This window comes from Pipra filicauda, unplaced genomic scaffold (assembly GCF_003945595.2).
Source record: "Pipra filicauda isolate LSUMZ 115617 unplaced genomic scaffold, ASM394559v2 scaffold66_size7647185_pilon, whole genome shotgun sequence".
NCBI classification, from domain to species: domain Eukaryota; kingdom Metazoa; phylum Chordata; class Aves; order Passeriformes; family Pipridae; genus Pipra; species Pipra filicauda.
Window position 1 is genome coordinate 205,857 of NW_024104831.1, and position 19,343 is coordinate 225,199.

General features: G+C 39.0%; 1 protein-coding gene across 1 annotated transcript in view; it reads left to right on the forward strand.

Annotated features, from left to right (window-relative positions):
- Positions 1-2,729: 2,729 nt before the first annotated feature.
- Positions 2,730-19,343, forward strand: part of MACC1 (MET transcriptional regulator MACC1) — a 40,599-nt gene continuing 23,985 nt past the window's right edge. The window contains 2 exon segments of the mRNA XM_039388606.1: positions 2,730-2,811; positions 17,908-18,137. Coding sequence (XP_039244540.1) covers positions 2,730-2,811; positions 17,908-18,137 — 312 coding nt within the window.

Sequence of the window (19,343 nt, forward strand, 5' to 3'; positions counted from 1 at the left end):
AGATTAATGTTTGTATTTTGCTGTTATTAAATTTTTCCACTATTAATAGTGAGATAATGATTCCCTATTCCAAAAAGTATTTTTTAATATAGAAATTAAGTCCAGTGCCAGTAAACTAACCAAGTGAAAGGAGTAGCTAATAATTTAAAAGCAAAAATGTAGTTTATATGTGTGAGTACCTGTGAGTACTTCTTATGTGTTTATACATTTGCATGACTATAGTCTGGACGTTTTGCTGAAGTGTACCAGCATCACTGCCCAATTTATGTATGTCTTTGATCTTGGCCTTCAGCAAGAAATGGATGCAAAGGGAATCTCCACGGATCCTCTGTGACCCAGTTGCTCAAAACATCTTAGACCAACTAACTTTGGTATGTGTGTTTACTGAAACGTAACTTTTATTTTTTGTTGCCATTTCGAGACGGCTTTTTATTCATTTTTCCTCCTTGAAGTTCCAGCCACAAGGCAGTACTACTGCTGGTCTAAACTCAGAATTGTCTGAAGTCATCAAAGTCACAGCTGCTAACACCACAATCAGCAGAACCGCAATTTGAATGCCTCTGAATAATCACGGCTTCCTCACTGCATTGGATTTAAAAACCAAAGAGAAATGTGTGGGACACTGGAAGATGCCAGATTAAGCATTGGTTGTATTATTTGGCTGGAAAATGTTTACTGAAACCACTCATGTCATTTAAAGAAGTTTAAAGCAGTTCATTATTTGATCTTATCTGCTCCTGTACATGTCAACAAAGATAAATCATTGCATTCAAAATAAAGGCAAGAGGAACGAACCCTGCAAGATTTTTGAGTGAGCACTCCCTCGAGCCAGTCAGTGCTGAAAATATTCAGTGCATTGCAGGGACCTGCCTTCCAGAACAGGTCTCATAAAGACCTCTAAACCAAATACGCTCCTATTTCCACAGCTTTCATTTAACAGGGGCCTAGTGTACTGAAGTGATGTTCCACGTTTAGCAGTTTGATACGTATCAGATCCTCAGAAGATGTGAACTGGAACCACTCCTTTTGCTTCAGCAGAGTTGCTCTGATTACTAACAGCTGAAGAACTAGCATTATTACTTTTTTATAACTGCATTCTCAACATACGCTGTACTTAAGTCATACTGTTTATTGAACCTTGCAGGATTTCTCTAAGCTGGGAAGCCATCTTTAGTCAGAACCTTTGAAAGTCCAAAAGATAAAACTTAAAAGCAAAAAGAAAAATGATATTAGCAGAAGATGAAATCAGAATATCGTCTCTTGCATTACCATTTCTCCCACATTAGCAGCCTCAGTGCAAAAAATGTCAGTAGACACAGGGAGTGCTCAGCTGCCACCACCTCGTAAGCTGCAGGAGGTGCCAGCCATGGGTGGAGGGCTGCTGTACCAGCACACACTGCTCTGGTGGTGTAGGCATTAATTACAGTCATTATGGTAATCAGAGGCAACAGGAGGTATCAGTGAATAAGAGGTTCTCTTTTAAGTTCCAGGGGCCCAGAGGTAACAGCAGCTCTGCCCAGAGCTGGCCAGGTCTGGGAGTGGCTTTTCAGCTGAAATACTCTTGGGTTCCAGCTCTATTACTCCTAAGGCAGCCAGAAATGATCCTCCTTTTCGGTAGGCACATTAAAGACCATCTCCAGGCCTTTGTGTGTGCTTCAGATTAGTCACGTGAGGTCACCTGGGAGTTAAAGCTGGGTCCTGTTTTTCAGTTGTAAGGATGATAATGTCAGGCCTTTTCTGAAAGGATTGGGGTCACTCTACCTTAGGAGTAATTTTAATGGGTTTATAGTGCATCAAAATTTCTTGTTATAGGAGAGAGAGATTTCAGTTGCAGAAACAGTGTTTTGCAGATCAGGTGGTTGTTTGTAGAGCTTTTGGAAAATTACATTTCGGTTATTAAAAGGTGAGACAATATTATCAGGGTGATAATAGCATCTGGTTAGTACCAGTTGCTTGTGGAGCTGAGAGGTATGTACTCCAGAGCTTAGATTCGGGTGCAGAAAAAAACATATACATATGCAATGTAAGCATGATAATACTATTCCTAAAGAACAAAACAACAAAATACATTGTTAAATACTCATCTGAATTATGTCAACAACAAGAAGATTAACTGATATTTTGCCGACTCGGAAACCCAACTGAACGCCGGAGTGATTACATAACTGAATAGTTTCTTTATCAGTGGTGTGGGTATTTTTCTTTGCATTGTTACAAGATTTTTCCTTTGCTTGATATAGCTGATGATGAGAAACAGAGTGGTTTTTTCCAGGTAACGAATACACAGACAGTAAGAGCTCAGATCCACATTTCTGTACCGCAAATATATGACAAAGGCATAGTAGAACTTAACTAATTTGTGTCACTATAAAAATAATTATGATCAAATTATCTAATGAGAATAGATAAAAATGCAACCAAAACCTGTACTTTTTTAATCTCCAAATATGATGTGTAAGTAATTGATAAATAAAATGCGATCAATCCAGTCATCCCATACAGTTCTATCATAGTTGTAAAGACAAATTGTTTTTCATGCTACAGACGTTATTGAAACCCTGACTCCTAGTTGTAGGCAACACTTAAAAGGTAACTTTTACACTTCTTTATCTACTATACCACACAGTAAATATGAGTAATTAATACTTTAGGTATTAGACATAATGTACTGGGTATGATAGGTCAAAAATGTAGTAAGCTTAGACTATTGCTTCAGTTACTGCGGAAATATGCAGTCACCTGGCTTAATGGACCACATTTCAAGGATACATCACAGTGAGCGGCATCATGCTGTTGGATTAAGGAGGCCAGGTGATTGTGAGAAGGGATAAAAAACTGGCCTTTAGCTCCTTTCACAGCTTCACTGCTCACTTCTTATTTAGCTACTTTTTAGACCACAATTTAGAAAATCAGTCACATTTAGGTTTACTATTAATACAGACTAAGGTGTTATTAAATTTAAAACAGGACAAATGTTTTCTACTAAACTGAGGAAATGTTCTCAACTGGAGGAATAAAACCCAAAAACTAACTCTCAATTCATAACAAAGAAGAAATGAATTTGTGGTTCTAGCTTTTCAGGGCTTATTAGCTCCTATGTTAGTGGAAATACAATCTATCTTAAAGGGATGAATAACTTGTTTTAAAGTAAAAGTTATATTTAAGCTGTAATTGATAGATATTTAGCAAGTAATTGTTCAAGTCAGTAAGAAAAAATTAATTTCTTTGAGCCTTTTCAAAATTGCATTTTTATCAACCCAAAGTAAAAAGAAGAAACCCCAGCTAGCAAATACTTACTTTCAGCTTTAAATGGCACAAAGAACATGAAACTCTTGCTATTTATGTCATTTTTCGAACCCTGTCTAACATGGAGACAATCAGTTTTAAGTTTGTAATGGTGCTATAAAGTATTTTTCAGGTCTTACCTGGTGCCTCAAATCTGATTTTTAGAAGCAGCTGCTTTCCATATGGGCACCTAAACAAAGGCTTGTCTTTCAAGAGTGTCTGGTATCTCCTGACTCCCAGTGAGGCACCGGTGGCCAGATTTTCAAGTTCTTTACATAGTCAGTGCTGAAGAACAGGTCCATGTTGACAAACTATATGGTCAAATCTAGCCACCTACTACTTAATTCAGCAAAGCTGCTTGGGATCTACAATGAGATCAGATTCTGATTCTTGATGTGTATGTTTTTGTATGAAATAGAGGAGCTTTTGGATTTCAATTTCTCATAACTTTCTGTTTTGAACTGGATTTTTACCTGTTAAAAAAAGAAACCTTCTCTGGATTTTGTGCTTTGATATCAGTCCCTCTTTCATTTGCTGTTTTCACTGTGATTTTCTGCGGTCTAATAATATGGTAACCTTTCCTCCACAGAGGTCCTCAGCTTTCTTTTTTGCTTGGATGAGCCTTTTCAAGAAACTTGCAGCATTCTACCCAATCTGAGTTCTCTGTCCCTTCATTAAGCTGAACTGGCTCATGGATTCACAAACTAGTGGTAGTGAGGATCAATTGGAGTCTTAGACACAGCACAATCATGTAGACCTTGTTTCCTGAGGAAATCAGGCTAAAAATAGCAACAAAAGAATCTTATTTGCTGCTTCTTTAGTAACCAATTATTTTCTACCCCAGTGTGGCTGAGTACAGTGTGCTAATAATTTCTTGAAATACAATATAATAAAATCTGAGACAGAACAGTATTTTTCTTGCCTCACTGCTCATTACTCTTCAAGACATGGACTTTTTGGCCTGGACCCCATTATTCTACCTTGCTCCTCCCGTCTGCAGAAATTTTTTTTTACTGTCACATGGAACATTGTCCTTGGTGACATGCAATATAAGCGAAGCAGGATTTAATGAGGAACTAGGACCAAAATAGGGTTTTACTAACCTGAAAGATGTTATTCTTTTGCCGAGTCTAATGTACATGGATCTGTAGGCATCACTGCAAGGACTGCAGGATTAGTCTCTGCAAAACACTGCTTGGGCCATGGGGGTCTTTGCATGTGTCTTACTCACTGAGGTAGTAGGCTTGTATGCTCAAGCAAAATTTGTTTTTCTTCTTTTGAGGTCTCGTTGTACCTTTTCTCTGTGGGAATGGAGTAAGTGTTCTTTCCCTGCAGAGCACAGCAGATTCAGCTGTGGGAGAGAGAAGTTTGCTAGTGACAGATTAAAAATCATGTAAACACAAAAATAAATTGTCTGTTTAATGAACACTCTTTGCACAAAGTAATCTAGCAACTAACCAAACTATCAGCCTTAGTTACAGAGAGGAAACAAATGTTTTCATAGTACAAAAGACAACTTGTGAGTCTTTCCCTAGGGTACAAGTTCCAACCCACTTTTCTTTTCAAGAGAGAAAGAGATCTTTCTCTACCACTTTCAGAGCTCTTTCTCCAATTCCCTTTTGGCAACCATATGCTCACTATTCAGGAACGTTCCTCCCCTGATATTCTTCAGTCCAGTTTGCCAGGTACCTATTCATCTAATGTTTTGCTTAAATGATCCTCTTTAAAATTTCATTACAAAACAAAATGCTCTCTATTTAATATTACTTCATGTTCAATCAACATAGAGGCATGGTATACTCATTTCTTCACTAAGATAAGTACTAGAGGAAAACAATGATTTTCCTTGAGTTGTTGATATATGAAAATCAGAAAAACTTTTTTTTCTTTAGGACTTTCTGAGTGTTTTGGTTGGTTGGTTGGTTGCTTGGTTTGGTTTGTTGGTTTGGTTTCGTTTTGGTGGTGGTTTTGGTTTTTTTTAACAAAACAAAACCACATTTCAGTTCTTGGTCCAGCTTACCATGGAGAAATTATTTCCCCCCCCCCCAGAGCAGAAACAGATCTAGTAAGTCCAAATATAGCTTCTGCTGCTCAATATAGCATCTTCCTTACAAACTTCATTGCTGGACAGTGTTCTTTCAGTTTGGTCTGTTGCCTTCAGCAGTTTAAGTACACACTTGTGCTTTGGCTGTAGTTTCTCTTACTGCATAATGCTGTGGTACTGTGGTACTCATGCCACAAGTTCTACGTATTCGTTAAAATGTGATGCTGCATTTCTTATACCAAATCTTCACCTTGACTAAAGTCTAAGAAACTTTGAGAGCTGTTTTTCTGGTGTTTAACGTTGCCCAGAACTGTATCCTTCCCTCCAGAAACCCGGTAAAAGCTTTCTGATTGCTTTGGTTCACTATATATCAGGAAAATTGGCTTTTCCTGCCTGGGTGGAGTATTCATTAGTGTTTGTAAAGCCTGCTTTGTTTTAGAAATGTTTGTTATCATAAGTAATATCTCTTCAAAATGTGATTTTTGGCCATGTTTTATACTGGCAACAGCCCTAATGTGACACAAAACTGGCAGAAGTGCTTTTGCTGGTATAGATTATACTCATGGTCCTGGAAGCAGTAAGAACAGCCAAAACCATTTTTGCCAGCATAACCATACTATTAAACATTTTCTATCGTAGACCTGTCAGAGGAACAGTTTTCACCCCCACACCTTTATTAATTGTTATTTCATTGGGAGTTCTACCTAAGCTGCTGCCTCATGTGTAAACATCTTTGGCCTGAATATTCTCTGCCATGGAAGTTTTTCTTCCACTGGTGGCTACTGGCAGGGGAAGAATAATATAGTTGACCATGTCTGAGTGGACTCTTTGTATTCAGAATGCCCTGACATGATACCTTTGTTTTCTCTCCTACATGCATGTATAAATCATGGTGCAGTGACCACAGCTAATTTGCATTGGAAATAATTATATAGGTAACTGTCACGTAGCCTAAAGTTAATGGTGGCCCTCTTCTAAAGGCTTGATGGGCAAGGGGTTCATATTTGTTATCTCATAAGTTTTAGCAATGACTGGAACAAATGGGATGAGAATAGTATGTAATGTACAGTGAAGCCTTGGTGTTCTCCGTTCTTCTGATGAGAACTGCAGCAAAAAGATATGCATGTCCAAGAGTATATGCTGCTTTCTGCCACAGCTATTCCATCCGTTGGAAGCAAATAAAATATTTTTACACGCAGAAACTAAGTGTGCCCTTTGACCCTGCAGTCACTACTAGGTTTAGCCATCAAAATATGTAGGTATTTAAACAAGCAAACAAAAGTAAAAAATCAGGAAAGGGGAAAGCACATACTGTAATCAAACGAAAAGTGAAGAGGTGGCTGCCACTTACCATGTATGTTATGTTATCTCAAGCCAGCATGTGACTGCTTATGCTCCCAAACTTTCCATGGTCTCCTCTGCTCTTGCCACACTAGTTGCTGTGCTAATGTGGGCTGATCCATCGTGTCTGGCTTTAATCCACATCTTCCCATACGCAAGTGCTCCCATCTTCCAAACTTTCCACTTCAGAATTAACCTCATTGGTCCCCCTGCTGTTCCATAAGGTTCCTCCCTAAATTCCATCAATTTCAATAACAGAAATATATCTGAGAAGTGGATTGAGCTTAGCAAACAAACAAAAAAAAAAAGTGAAAAATATATTGCCAAGTGAGCCTGTGAGGATCTGATATAGTTTTTGTTTGTGTGCACAGCATGTGGGTTTACCTTGTACACAAAAAGTGCAGTTAATTAAACACATTAAATTGCTCAACTGTCCACAAACTACCTAGCATTCCTAAGGTCTAGGAATCTAAATCTGATTTCTAGAAGACTTTGAAAATGAGTCAAACTGTAGAAAACCACAGTTTCTCATCAAATGGTGTTCAAAGAAAAGCTGTTGAGGAATCTGGGTTTCAGTGGAGTCTGGAAATGGAAACTGACTGATCAGAATTTTCTGGAGAGGTAGCAGATTATGTAGCACTGTCTTTTAAACATCTGGTTTAGATGCCTTTAAGGTAATCTTCATTGTGCAACAAGGTAGAAGTGGCAGACTTTAATAAATATGTGTGAACTAATAATTGGTCACCCTTGTACAGAAAACCTGGACAGACTATGTTAATGCTTGAGCCCTTTTGTAGGTAGGGTCCTTCCAGTACCTAAATGGCTGCTTCAAGAAAGATGGAGAGGGGCTTTTTACAAGGACATGCAGAGATAGGACAAGAGAAAATAGCTTAAGACTGAAAGAGGATAAGTTTTGATTAGATATTAGGAAGAAATTCCTTAATGAAAGGGTGGTGAGGCACTGCAACAGGTTGTGCAGAGAAGTTGTGAATGTCCCATCCCTGGAAGTGTTCAAGTCCAGGTTGGATGGGCCTTTGAGCAACCTGATCTAGTGCAAAGATGTCCAACCCAAAGCATTCTATCTTCTTATGGCCCAGAGGTGAACTGAAATCCTGTAGATGCTTTATGTGGATCGCTAGGGTTCCAACTGCAGATTTATGGGTACATTGTATACTCATTTTCTACCTGAGAAACAGTTGAGAGGCATATCATGTTAATTGAGTTTTGATTCATCTCTGTAAAAAGAGATGTTAAAAATCATCAGCTTAAACATAAAGTCTTTCTGTTTAAGATAAAATCCCACTAATATTTTTTAAAATATTGTTTTAACCAGAAGAATGGATTATCAAAAACATCTGGCTCTGAAAATACTTCTGCTGGGAACCAACATTCCTATTATGAGGATATGGTCCATTCAGGGAAATGAAGCCTGGGGAAGAGTATCTTATCTAACCAGAAATTTTAAGTTGACATGACAGAAAAGGGATTGAAATTTAGAGTTTAGGATACCAAGATCTTAATTTAGTATTAGATTATATTAGTATAACAGTAAGTTTCAATTGATTTGGTGTGTGTTGTCATTTGTATTAGACACACATGATAGGAAGTACCTACCTCAAAAAAAATGCAAAGAAAATCCAAAATCCAGAAAATGAAACATATAAAAAAAATTAAATACTTGCTTTCTTAGTAGCTCTGAATAAGCCACTAAATGTCACTGGAAACGTTTCCCTTCTTCTTCTGGTGTCTGACAGGACTTATCTGTCCCACATTTTCTATTTCCAGATCTTGAATTTCAAAACTAAACCTTTACAGAAGCAGTGGTATTAGAAATCACCTAATATTTCTGTAACTAGTAGTTTCAGTACATAGTGAATACCCTGCTGTGTTACTCTAACATTCTACTTCTGACAGCAGGATAGAGCTCTCTCAACAATCTATATCTATCATCATCATCATGGCTAGGCTTCGCGAACGAAGATTTAGGAAGGCTCTATCCATGTTTGTTACATGGATACAGTTGTTAAGCAACAATCTACTGGGTTGCTTAAAGCATTTAGAGATGGGGCATCTCTTTTTTCCTCTTTGTTACATATGGCAAGGTGGGAAAGGCTGTTTTCTGGATTGAGTGGGGGGTGGGAAAGTGTTCAGTTCTCTGAAGGAACTGAATGGTGCTGTAATGCATTGACCATTTTTTCCAGATGAAACTATTTGATGAGTTTCACCTCATTTTGCTACCAGCCCTGGTCAGACAGAACGACTTGTTTCAGCAGGTTGCTTATTTGGTGGAAATTACCCACCAGTATTGACACTATCTTGTCCATAAACAACCTGGATTCTGCCTTTCTCCATTTTTTTATCCTATCTGATTTATACTTCAGCTATTTGGAGGCAGGATTAGAAAGCCTGTGAACCCTCTTTTTGTGAAAGGAGGGTTTCAATTGTGAGTCCTAAGTGCCTTAAAACCACAGGTAGCAAATAATAACAGAATAGGCAAATCATTCCTTCTCCAACTCCCTGTGACATTACTAGCACAAAGACCATTTTTCTTACCTCTCTGTACCTGTAATCTTTGTCCTTCTAAACCTTATTCTGCAAAATTCTGAAATTACTGAGAAAAATACCTGCAATATAATGTATTTCCTCAAGGACATGGGGTAAAAGGGAACCCTTTCCTCCTGACGCTCCCAAATATCTTTGCATTCCCTCCTCTGTAGATATCCCACGCCACTGCCACCCCTCCTTCCCTTGCTTCCTTATACCCAGTTGTCTGATTCTCTCACATACCTAAACCGGTCATACAGGTTCACGAGATTTCAGTCATTGTGCTCATTGCCTGTAAATCTAATTATTTCTAACTTGACCTTTATCAGAAGGCCACTTATTGAGCCTCTCCCAGCAATTCAATATATCTGCAACATGGTGTGTGAAAGTAGAAAACCCTAATTCTGTTCCAGTGGCACACAAGGAGCACATGCTTCCTCCTTCTCTCCTCTGCGTGTCTATCTCTCCTCCCTAAGGCGAAACTCCCACACCACCTCTCCTGGTTTCAGGTGTAATCATAAACCAGCAGAAGGCAATTATGGGTAATGTAGTCCCATCGCTCACTCCTGTCTGTTCGAACAAGTGGTGCCAGGTACCTGCTAGACTGCACATTCCAGCAGGCATTGCACAGCACCCTGAAGAGGGAGGCTCGCCAGGTGTACTCCAGCACCTACCTGAACCCTCAGCACGCCGGAGTTTTTCAAAGCTGGAGCAAGAATAAGTATTCCTTCAACAATGCTGATGTCTTGGACAAAAGCCTAATTTGGATCTAGGAAAAAACTCTTAGTTTCCAGAATGGTGAGTTTGCTTTTTTCTTTCAAGTGTCTTTTGCTGATTATGTTTAAAATATATTGAAGGATCTGAAATATCAGAGTAGTTTTTTACCTTGTACTATTGCGTCTGCCCAACACTATCTTTTTGGCCATTGTTAGTTCCAGGTGCCTCTGGAGAAGGTGCAGAACTCGTGTACATTTTGAATTACATGATATTGTACCCTAGGGTGATTTGGGATGTGTAGAGAAAGACACTTGCTAGGTGTTGGTGATTGCCTTTCCTGAGAGCTTAAATAATAGCGATCCTCTTACAATTTTTAATCAATCAATATTAAGCTGGTCTTCCCTGTCTTTTTACTTTGAAATGAGCAGCTGTGTGTGTGTGTGTGTGTGTATGTGCGTGCATGCACACCTTTATGGGGTTTGATTTTTTGTTGGTTGATTGGTTGGTTTGGTTTTATTGAAGCACTGTATGAATTAAAACACTCCACACATGCAGCAGTTGGATTGGCCCCTGGCTTTGTGAGTTGGGGCCAGGATACTGAACACTGCATAACAATTCTCCCTGCGAACAAGGCAGCTACTAGAAATCAGAAAAATAGAGTTTAAAGAGCACTTCTGAACTCTAAAGTATTCATTTGCTATTAAAAGAAACCTTGAATGGTAATATCTCCAGCCTAAATGGAGGCAAGACCTATCATGCTGGCAGACCTTGAACCAACTCCCTTTACAGCTAAAAAATGACAAGCAGAGCTGTCCGGTCTGCTTAAAAATAGACACGTTTAAATGAAAGACAAGAAAGAAACAGTTCTTGTTATTTTCCCACCTGTTATTATCACAGCTAATAACACCTTTTCTTTCACAAGGATTTATTTTTTTAAGGAGACAGATCAAAATTTTAACAGCTTGGCAGTAGCTTTTGACTGGCTTTATAATGGAAGGGAAATAGGCATACTCCTGATTGAGGGAGGGAAAGGGGGGGGGGGGATCATTCATATGGTAATATTGTACTGGTTAGGTCTTGGGAGGTGCAAATTGCCGCACTGGCAACACTTGCCCTAGCCCAAAACTACGTATTTGACAGTAATGCAGCAGTTAATACGAAATTCTGCAACACTAAACTTAGACACTGGAAACAGTTGCACAGTGTCTGTGTTGGGTGGGACATACACAATGGAATTAACAACATAAATTCAAGCTGGTTATTGTCAAGCTAGAAGCCAGAGAATAGTGTTTGCCTTGAGTACATTAAAACCAAGGAATACCTACATTCATATTCACTAAACTACATAGTACAACAATATCCTGTGGGAATGTGTTCAACAGGCTAATTATACAGTCATAGAATCAAAGAATCACTTAGGTTGGAAAAGACCTCTAAGAACACAAAGTCCAGCCATTAACCCAGCGCTGCCACATCCACCACTCAACCATGTCTGTAAGAGCCACAGCTTCACAGCTTTTAAATACCTCCAGGGATGGTGACTCCGCTACTTCACTGGGCAGCCTATTCCAGTGCTTGACAAGTCTTTTGGTGAAGGATTTTTTCCTAATATCCAATCTAAGCCTCCCCTGGAGCAATTTAAGAACATTTCCTCTTGTCCTATTGCTTGTTACCTGGGAGAAGAGACTGACCCCACCAGCCTACAACCTTCTTTCAGGTAGTTGTAGAGAACAATAAGGTCCCCCATGAGCCTCCTTTTCTCCAGACTAAGCAACCCCAGCTCCCTCAGCCACTGCCCATAATACCTGTGTTGTGGATCCTTCACTAACTTTGTTGCCCTTCTTCACACTTGTTACAGCAATACCTTGCAATACAGGGTTTATCGAGCATTTAAATATTTGGGTTAAAGTTTTGTGCTGTCTCTCTTCCCCCTTTTTCTCCCCTTATTATGAGAATAGTTAATTGGTTCAATCACACACTTCTTTGTGTTACTAAAGGTCTTGTAACTCTTTTTCATAGTGATTTCCCCACTGTGGCCCAGGAATATTTGTATTTGGTGGATTATCCGTGAGAGGTTTCTATGGAAGGTATCCAAGGAAAGAAAAGACTTTGAAATTCACTATCACTGAAGTTGGATCTATTCCTGTCTGTTTTCCACAACAGATAAACTCAAGCTCCTTGAGTAACTACATGTCTTTAAGCTGCTGTAAACTTTGGCCTAAGTCCCTGCAGGGAAGTCCATCACATTGCAGTAAAAGTCAAAAGGCTGGCTTTCTTTGGACAGAACAGCCAGTTAGTCAACCTAATCTGATGATCTCTAAAGGATGTTCTCTTGTCTGAAAAGCTGAGCTATGCAGTAGCAGCAGCTGCGGTACATCACGTTTCTACACCACAGACATGGTGCATACTTGTAACAAAATTTGGAAAAGAATAAGTATAGTTCTGTCTGGAACTACAGGCTCTCCTGTCCTTTGTCCTACTGCATAGGATTCTCAGCTACCTCACAGATACAACAATGGGAAATGAAACATGATTGGGTAGGATAAAAAGAACTACTTCAATATCATACCTTTTTAGATGTCCCATACCCTGCTACTGCCACAAAAATGTTTAGTCTAATTTTACCTTCAATTTTTTAAACTGTTTTTTTATGGAAGCCTTTTCCTTTCATCTCTTGCCCTCTTTATTGAATTATTTTCAATTCATCTCCAACTCTGTAATTTCAGAAAATAGCAGAAAATAGGATTTATTTTCCAGAAACTGAAGTCCAGAGTAAAAGTGATGTCATATACTCATGGAAAATATATATCCCTATTCGCTCTGCGATGTTTTACCACATTTTCATCTGCTTCTCAGTACAGACCAGTATCTTATTTGTATTTCTGCACACGCTTTTTAAACTGCCAAAGATCATGCTTAAACTTTTCCTAAGAACCTTCAACTAGTTTAGAAATCGATGTGTATGAGTAAATTTAAATTGTTCTTCTGAAAGCACCTCTTATCTACAGCAAACCTAATCTTACACTGTCTGATTTATTAGGCTTTCCCGTAGTTCTTCATAGTCTGCTCTAGTGTTAATAATCTCATTAATTTTGGTTTGTGAGCAAACACTGTCATACCACTTTTCACTGACCTTCCCTTTCGACCCTCCAGAATTTACTCAAAGCACCTACTGTGTTTTTTGATACATGGGGGCACTGCAGTATGTCCCTACCAAGAAGCAGGATGAAGCTGAATCAGGGCTCCGATCCACTGCGAACTTCAGAAAACTGAAACAATTTTATACCTTGAGGCAAGGGCTGTTTTGGGCTCTGCTTTGGTGTCCTGGTGATGAGCAAAAGCTTTTAGGTTTAGATGCACCTGGAATTTTATAGGAGGCATATACTGATCAATTACTATAGCGGTAAGAGTCCTTCCTTGCACAGCTGAACTTCACCTTGTAAGCCACCCTGATCAGGAAAAAGTTGATTATTTAGCTGAAAGCTACCTTATTACCCCCAAATACTGCCTCCCCCTTGCTGTGTGCATGACTCTGTAGGCTGAAATGCTCTGGAAACCCAATGAACATCCCGGCAGCCCAGAAGTGAGTCTCTGAGGTCTTCTGCTTAGGATATGTATTTATAAAAGACTCTAGATGATGATTATTTGAGTCCAATATGTAAACAGACATTTTATTCAGCTTTCTCAATTGGAAAAGGATCTTTTTGAATTATTAGAGAAAGTCTGCCTTCACTGGAGACTCAGAGTACTTATAAATCTTTGTGTTCCTCTGCTACATACCTGTGAGATGGAGAACTCCACTTTACATTGGGTACGTTCCTGCACTCCATTTAAGCTGCTGTAATGGCTACCTGCTGCTGGATGGGGTAGTCCCATTTTTCATACCTTGCCATTACTTCCCACAGGCCAGCATAGGTGAACACTGAGTCACTATGCCTGGACCAGCTCCTTGTGAGACCAGATAAGTGCCAGTGTTGATGCAAAGGAGATGTAGGACTGCTGTTTTCTGGAGCAGCCAGCCAGCCAGTCAGATGGCATCCCCAAGAGCAGGCTTAGCCTCAAGCACAATGCCACATGAGCTCATCTCTTTTCACAATACTTAAAAAACTTGGGAGACTTGACCCTGCTTCTATTTCAGGCTTGCTCCAAATTAATTCTTTAATTTCTTTCTCTCTCTCCATGGAGGCGTATAATATTTCCTGCATTAAATGGGGGCTTACAAGGATTTAAATTGATTATAAAACATATTGGCTCATACTTCAATCTGCGCTGATCTCTAGCTAGATATAATGGTATTATTTCAGGTTGCACCTTTACCTACTAGTAAGAACTGCCAACAACCTCACTTGCCCATTGTGCCAGTCATCTTGCAACCGTGCCAAAGCAAGCAGTTCCTTTCCCCATGGCTGAATAGGCTGTATCGCAAAACATTCATGTAACAACTTGACAAGGAGTTGTTCAAGTTCCCTCCTGAGCCTACATCTGTAAAAAAATCCAAAAGTTTGAGTATACTCAAAGCTTGTGACCCATCAGTGGCAAATTATACAGCCTCATTTTTGTCCTGTGATCCTAAATGGAAGCAAACTTGGGATATGTATTTACATGGAGAATAAACTGTTTTTCTACATGTATTAAGCTGCGTAATTAAAAGGAAAAGACTTTGTCTGAGATAAATTGGGGGAGGGACTGCTGACAAGACTTTGAAGTGGTTTGTTTTTATTCATACATGATCTCATCCAATACCTACTCTGAGCCCTGAAGTAAAGCTATGATGTGATGATAACCCTCTTGAGTTCACTCTGATCCACTAGCCTTAACAGGATCTCTGTAAAGGTGGGAGGGGTGAGACACAGCAGAGATACAAGAATTATCAATTTATTCATAGTACTGCCCTAATTCCTGCAGCACTAATTGTCACCTGTTGCTCTGCATGAAATTATAGTGCCTTGAACATGAGTAATGCCAGTTTGTTCTGCTCTGTGATTTTTTCTCCTCCCCTCCCCTCCCCTCCCCTCCCCTCCCCTCCCCCTCCCTCCCTCCCCTCCCTCCCCCCCTCCCCTCCCCTCCCCTCCCCTCCCCTCCCCTTCCCTTCCCTTCCTTTCCCTTCTCCTCCTCTCTTTTCTTTGCTTCTTATTTGAAATTGGTCTGTTTTTTAGTGTGGACACTAGTTCTTCAGCTCTGGACTGAAACTGTTAACATGCTTCCAATGCATTGTATACAACCATCAAGTGAAATTAATAACATCACAAACATCTTTGTAAAATCTCCTTAGTTTTGCAAGGAAACATTTAAAAGCTCTCAGCAGAAACGTTTTTTGATTGAAGTGTTCATAATACCTGCCTTAAGGGGTGAGAAGAGGAAAGCTAAACTTAAACCAGGACCCTCACTTTCCGTATATAAGACAAACTGATAAGGAGCAAAGTTTTCTAGACCTACAACTAGATGGCATATAGGATGTGCATTGCACTGACTCAACCAAGAACAAAAGCCTCCAAGCTAAATTCTGTGTAGTTTTGAGGAGACTGTGGGAAACTAGTGTTTCTTCCTCAGTGAGAGAATTGGATTTTTTTTGAGAATTCAGAAGTATTTGAACTCTGAGGTACATGCGTGATTCTAATTGCAAGAGCTTAATGCATGCATTATCCTAACATAAATAACTTAATTTCTTTATCTCACCAGTGGAGAACAAGAGGTGCATTTAATAACTTTCAGAGTTACTATTTTGTCTGCCACAGCACAGGTACTTAGGCTCTGCTAGCTGGATCCCACCCACAGTTACTTGCCTGGCTTGCGCTGTCAGGTGGATACTAATATGGCTGAGTAGAAAAGTGCTACTAATGAGGAAAATATGTAGAAGGGCCCCTTGCACCTTGGAATTCCCTGATAATTATTGTACTCTAGTCACAAAACACATAGCAGAAGGTATTATATGCACTACTCATGTGCTCCCCAGATAAGTAAGAGTTTCACTAGACTTTTCCTTGTCTCCTGTAGTAAATAGCAGAAACAGAAGGACAATTTGCTTGAAGTCTGAACATAATGGAAGTTTCATTTTCCACCAATCCAAATATTTTTTTTAAATAACAAATGATATCAGACTTTTAAATTTGGCTACTAGTAAGTTGTTTTACTGGATAAATGAAAACATAGGAGAGTGTAGACACTGTAAGGTGTGTGTGTATACATCAGTAATTTTCTACTACCCATTATACATAGCTACAGCTTACTTGTATCTGACTTTGATATGTGATTTCTGCTCATAGCTGAAAAGGGAGGCCAAACGTAGCAATGTCAAAGGCTGTTAGGAGGTGTTACGAATACCTGCCTTGCTCTCCAGTTAATTCCCTTTTCAGGGTGTGAACACTTGGGGATAGAGAAGGACTCTTGTGATATTTATGCAGTTACTTTCAACACCCTGCTCTTGGTGACAATTCTCTTCCCATGGCCCTTGCACGTCCTGTGCTCATTCACTGATTTCCTAAGTAGTCTGGGACAAGTTTTTTGGAGATGGATTTTTAAGGGGTTAGCACATATTTACACAAATCTTACAGTAGGGTTGAAAGACACTGGACTGTGGTTATTGGTTTCTTTGTGGTTTAGTCTTTCCATCTTGGGTTGAGGGTTGGGCTAGATGACCTTCAGAAGATTCTTCCAAACCAAACTATTCTATACTTTATGATCTGTAAACTTGTCTATCTCCATTTTCTCCCATCCCCGCCCTTTGTCTTGTGCATTAAACAATCAGTGCCCTGTTACAAGGCACTGCTTGTTATGTATTTGTACAAAGCTTTGCAGAGGGATGCTATTCCAGCTAGTTCTGCCAAGATATAAATGAAAAAGTAAAAGAAAGCCCTGGTTTGGGTCCCAACAGAATATAAACATAAGGGGCTCAGAATTGGATTTTTTTAAAAAAAATTTCAGTTCAACGAAAAATGTGACAATAACACAACTTGTCACAATAAGAGCTAGGTAAAAGTCTGTGGCCTTAATTCTGCTTAGGAAGAGTAAAGATGATTACTTTGTTGGGGTTTTTCAATTTGAAATCTACAAATAAATCAAATTTGGTCATTATGAAAGAGTCTGACAACTACAGGATTTACCAGGTTTTGAGCTGTCACGCCTCTGGTACCAAAAACTGTGTCTTGGTACAGGCAGATCTGAGAGGCTGAAAAACCTGCACATTTCTTAAGTGATTAATCACATCTCTCCTAATACGGAGAAGGTGGAGCAAAACCTCACTCTTTTACCCTGTAGGCAAAAAGTTCACATATGGATTATGGGTTCAGCCTTAGGGTTTTCTAATGCTAATCTCTAAAGAACTTTAAAATAAAATTACTTTTGTGGATGCTAGTGAATCATCATACTGAATGATGATGACAATGACCTACCATTCATTGTAAAATGTTACTAAAATCAGCAATGTGAGATGAATTTGCACTGTAAAATATAATGATCTAAATTAACTTCCACAACAGAGAAAACTGTTTAGCTATATCTGCCAAGACACTTTAGCATAACATCATTTCTGCTTGGGGAAGTCTCCTGAATTCAGTGGAATCTCCTGAAGTTCTGAAGATTAGAATTTACACCGAATTAGAAAAATATTTTCCATATTCTTACTGATGATCTGCTACCTGATACTTTTCACTTCTGATGGATATGACATAGCTATGCAATAACTATCAGAAAAACACTGCATTAAAGCTACTAGTTTCTTAGATCGTGATGATTCAAAATTTGAGCAATGTTGTACATATTTCTCTTTATTACAGATGAAGCAACCTATACAAATATAATCCTGGGCTGTGACCTGACAGGAGCTGACCTAAGCTAACCTCATGTTGGTCAGCATTTGGAATATGGACCTCCAAGAATACTTGCCAAATTAAAGTTTAGATGAAGCTTTGGAAGTAGAACATATTTAATTTGAGTATTGATTTACATACTTCAGGTTTTACTTTCCTTTTTTGAACTAGACAACTCTTTGTCGGAGAATCCTGTGTTCTGTAAATATCTACCTGTCATCATCAATGACCTGAAACATAGAAGAATAATTGCCATAAAAGGGAAACTCAGATTTACATCCAATAAATTGCACAACCAGGCTTACATGTGTCTGTAGGATAGAAATAAAACAAGAGTCTCCTGTCTCATCACAGCCAAGGAGAAATGCCTTAAACAAAGTTACTTGCCGTCACACATCAAGGTGCACATCAAAGTACGTGTTTGATTTGATGTTTGTAAGTTAAATGTTAAAGGAATATTTATGATATTTAGGACATTATGACACATGTATACTTTAATCAAGGAACCCCTGACAGTGATAGCAATAATACATGTGTAATGGTAGGATTGAGCTGATTGACCTAAACAATCTTTCAGCTACACTGTAAACGTGTTGTATATGTTGGTCTCTATAGAAAAAAAAAACACATAAAATAACAAATTTGGTTAGGAAAAAAACAAACAGTGGAATTTTGCATATATGATTCTGCAGTATATCACGTAACAAAACACACATCTTGAACCTTATTATCTTGAGAGGTAGGAGCTGCTTAAATGTGTAAAACTCAAAACTTGCTGCCAAGGAGGTGAGATGGGTAAGGAAATGCTTTGATCATCAAAGTCACTGACCTTTTGGAAAAGCAGTGAATTCTTCCTCCCACATTTTGGTACAAATGGAGCAAGGACGGTAAACTTATAAAGGTGAGACCAGAAAAACTGTTTCTTTAGGGCTGGCATTTAGAAGGTGTTGCTGAATAGGCTGAATACTCCAAGCTAACACATGGCAGATGCCTTCAAGTTCCTAATTAGGAAAATCAAAGAACTAAAGAGCTGTTGTAAGTGTGGTCCAGATTTCAGTTTATTTCACTTGTAACCTTGTATTTGGTTCACTTCTGTCTGAGGCAAAGGTTTCTCAGCTGTTACTGATCAGACTGAAACCGACCAACTAGAGGAACTCCAGCTTCACAGAGGCATTTATCCCAAAAGAAATGGTCTGTGCTGATACCTGTAAGGACTTTTGCCCTGGAGATGGTTGTCTGTTCCTTTCAATGTGCTGTAACCAATGTATGGGACACTGTTGATAGTTCATTCCAGCAGTGAGAGATTATCCTTCACTCCTGCAAGACAGGCTGCCAGAAAAACCTCAACTCTAGGCATTGAATAAAAATTTCATTTCAAAGTAATACTTGTGAAATTAATGTGGTTTTCCATTACATTTAAATATCCTAATGGTCTCAGATCAATTAATTTTCTGTTACATCTGTAGTCTGACAATGGCCTTTACAGCAGTTTCACTCTGTGTACCAGGTGATTATTCTCTCTAGTCAATGGAGAATCATATGTCTGCAGAGGTGGTTTTGAATGATAAATGACACCCTGGGTTTTTCTATGTAGGAAGCCAGTGAGA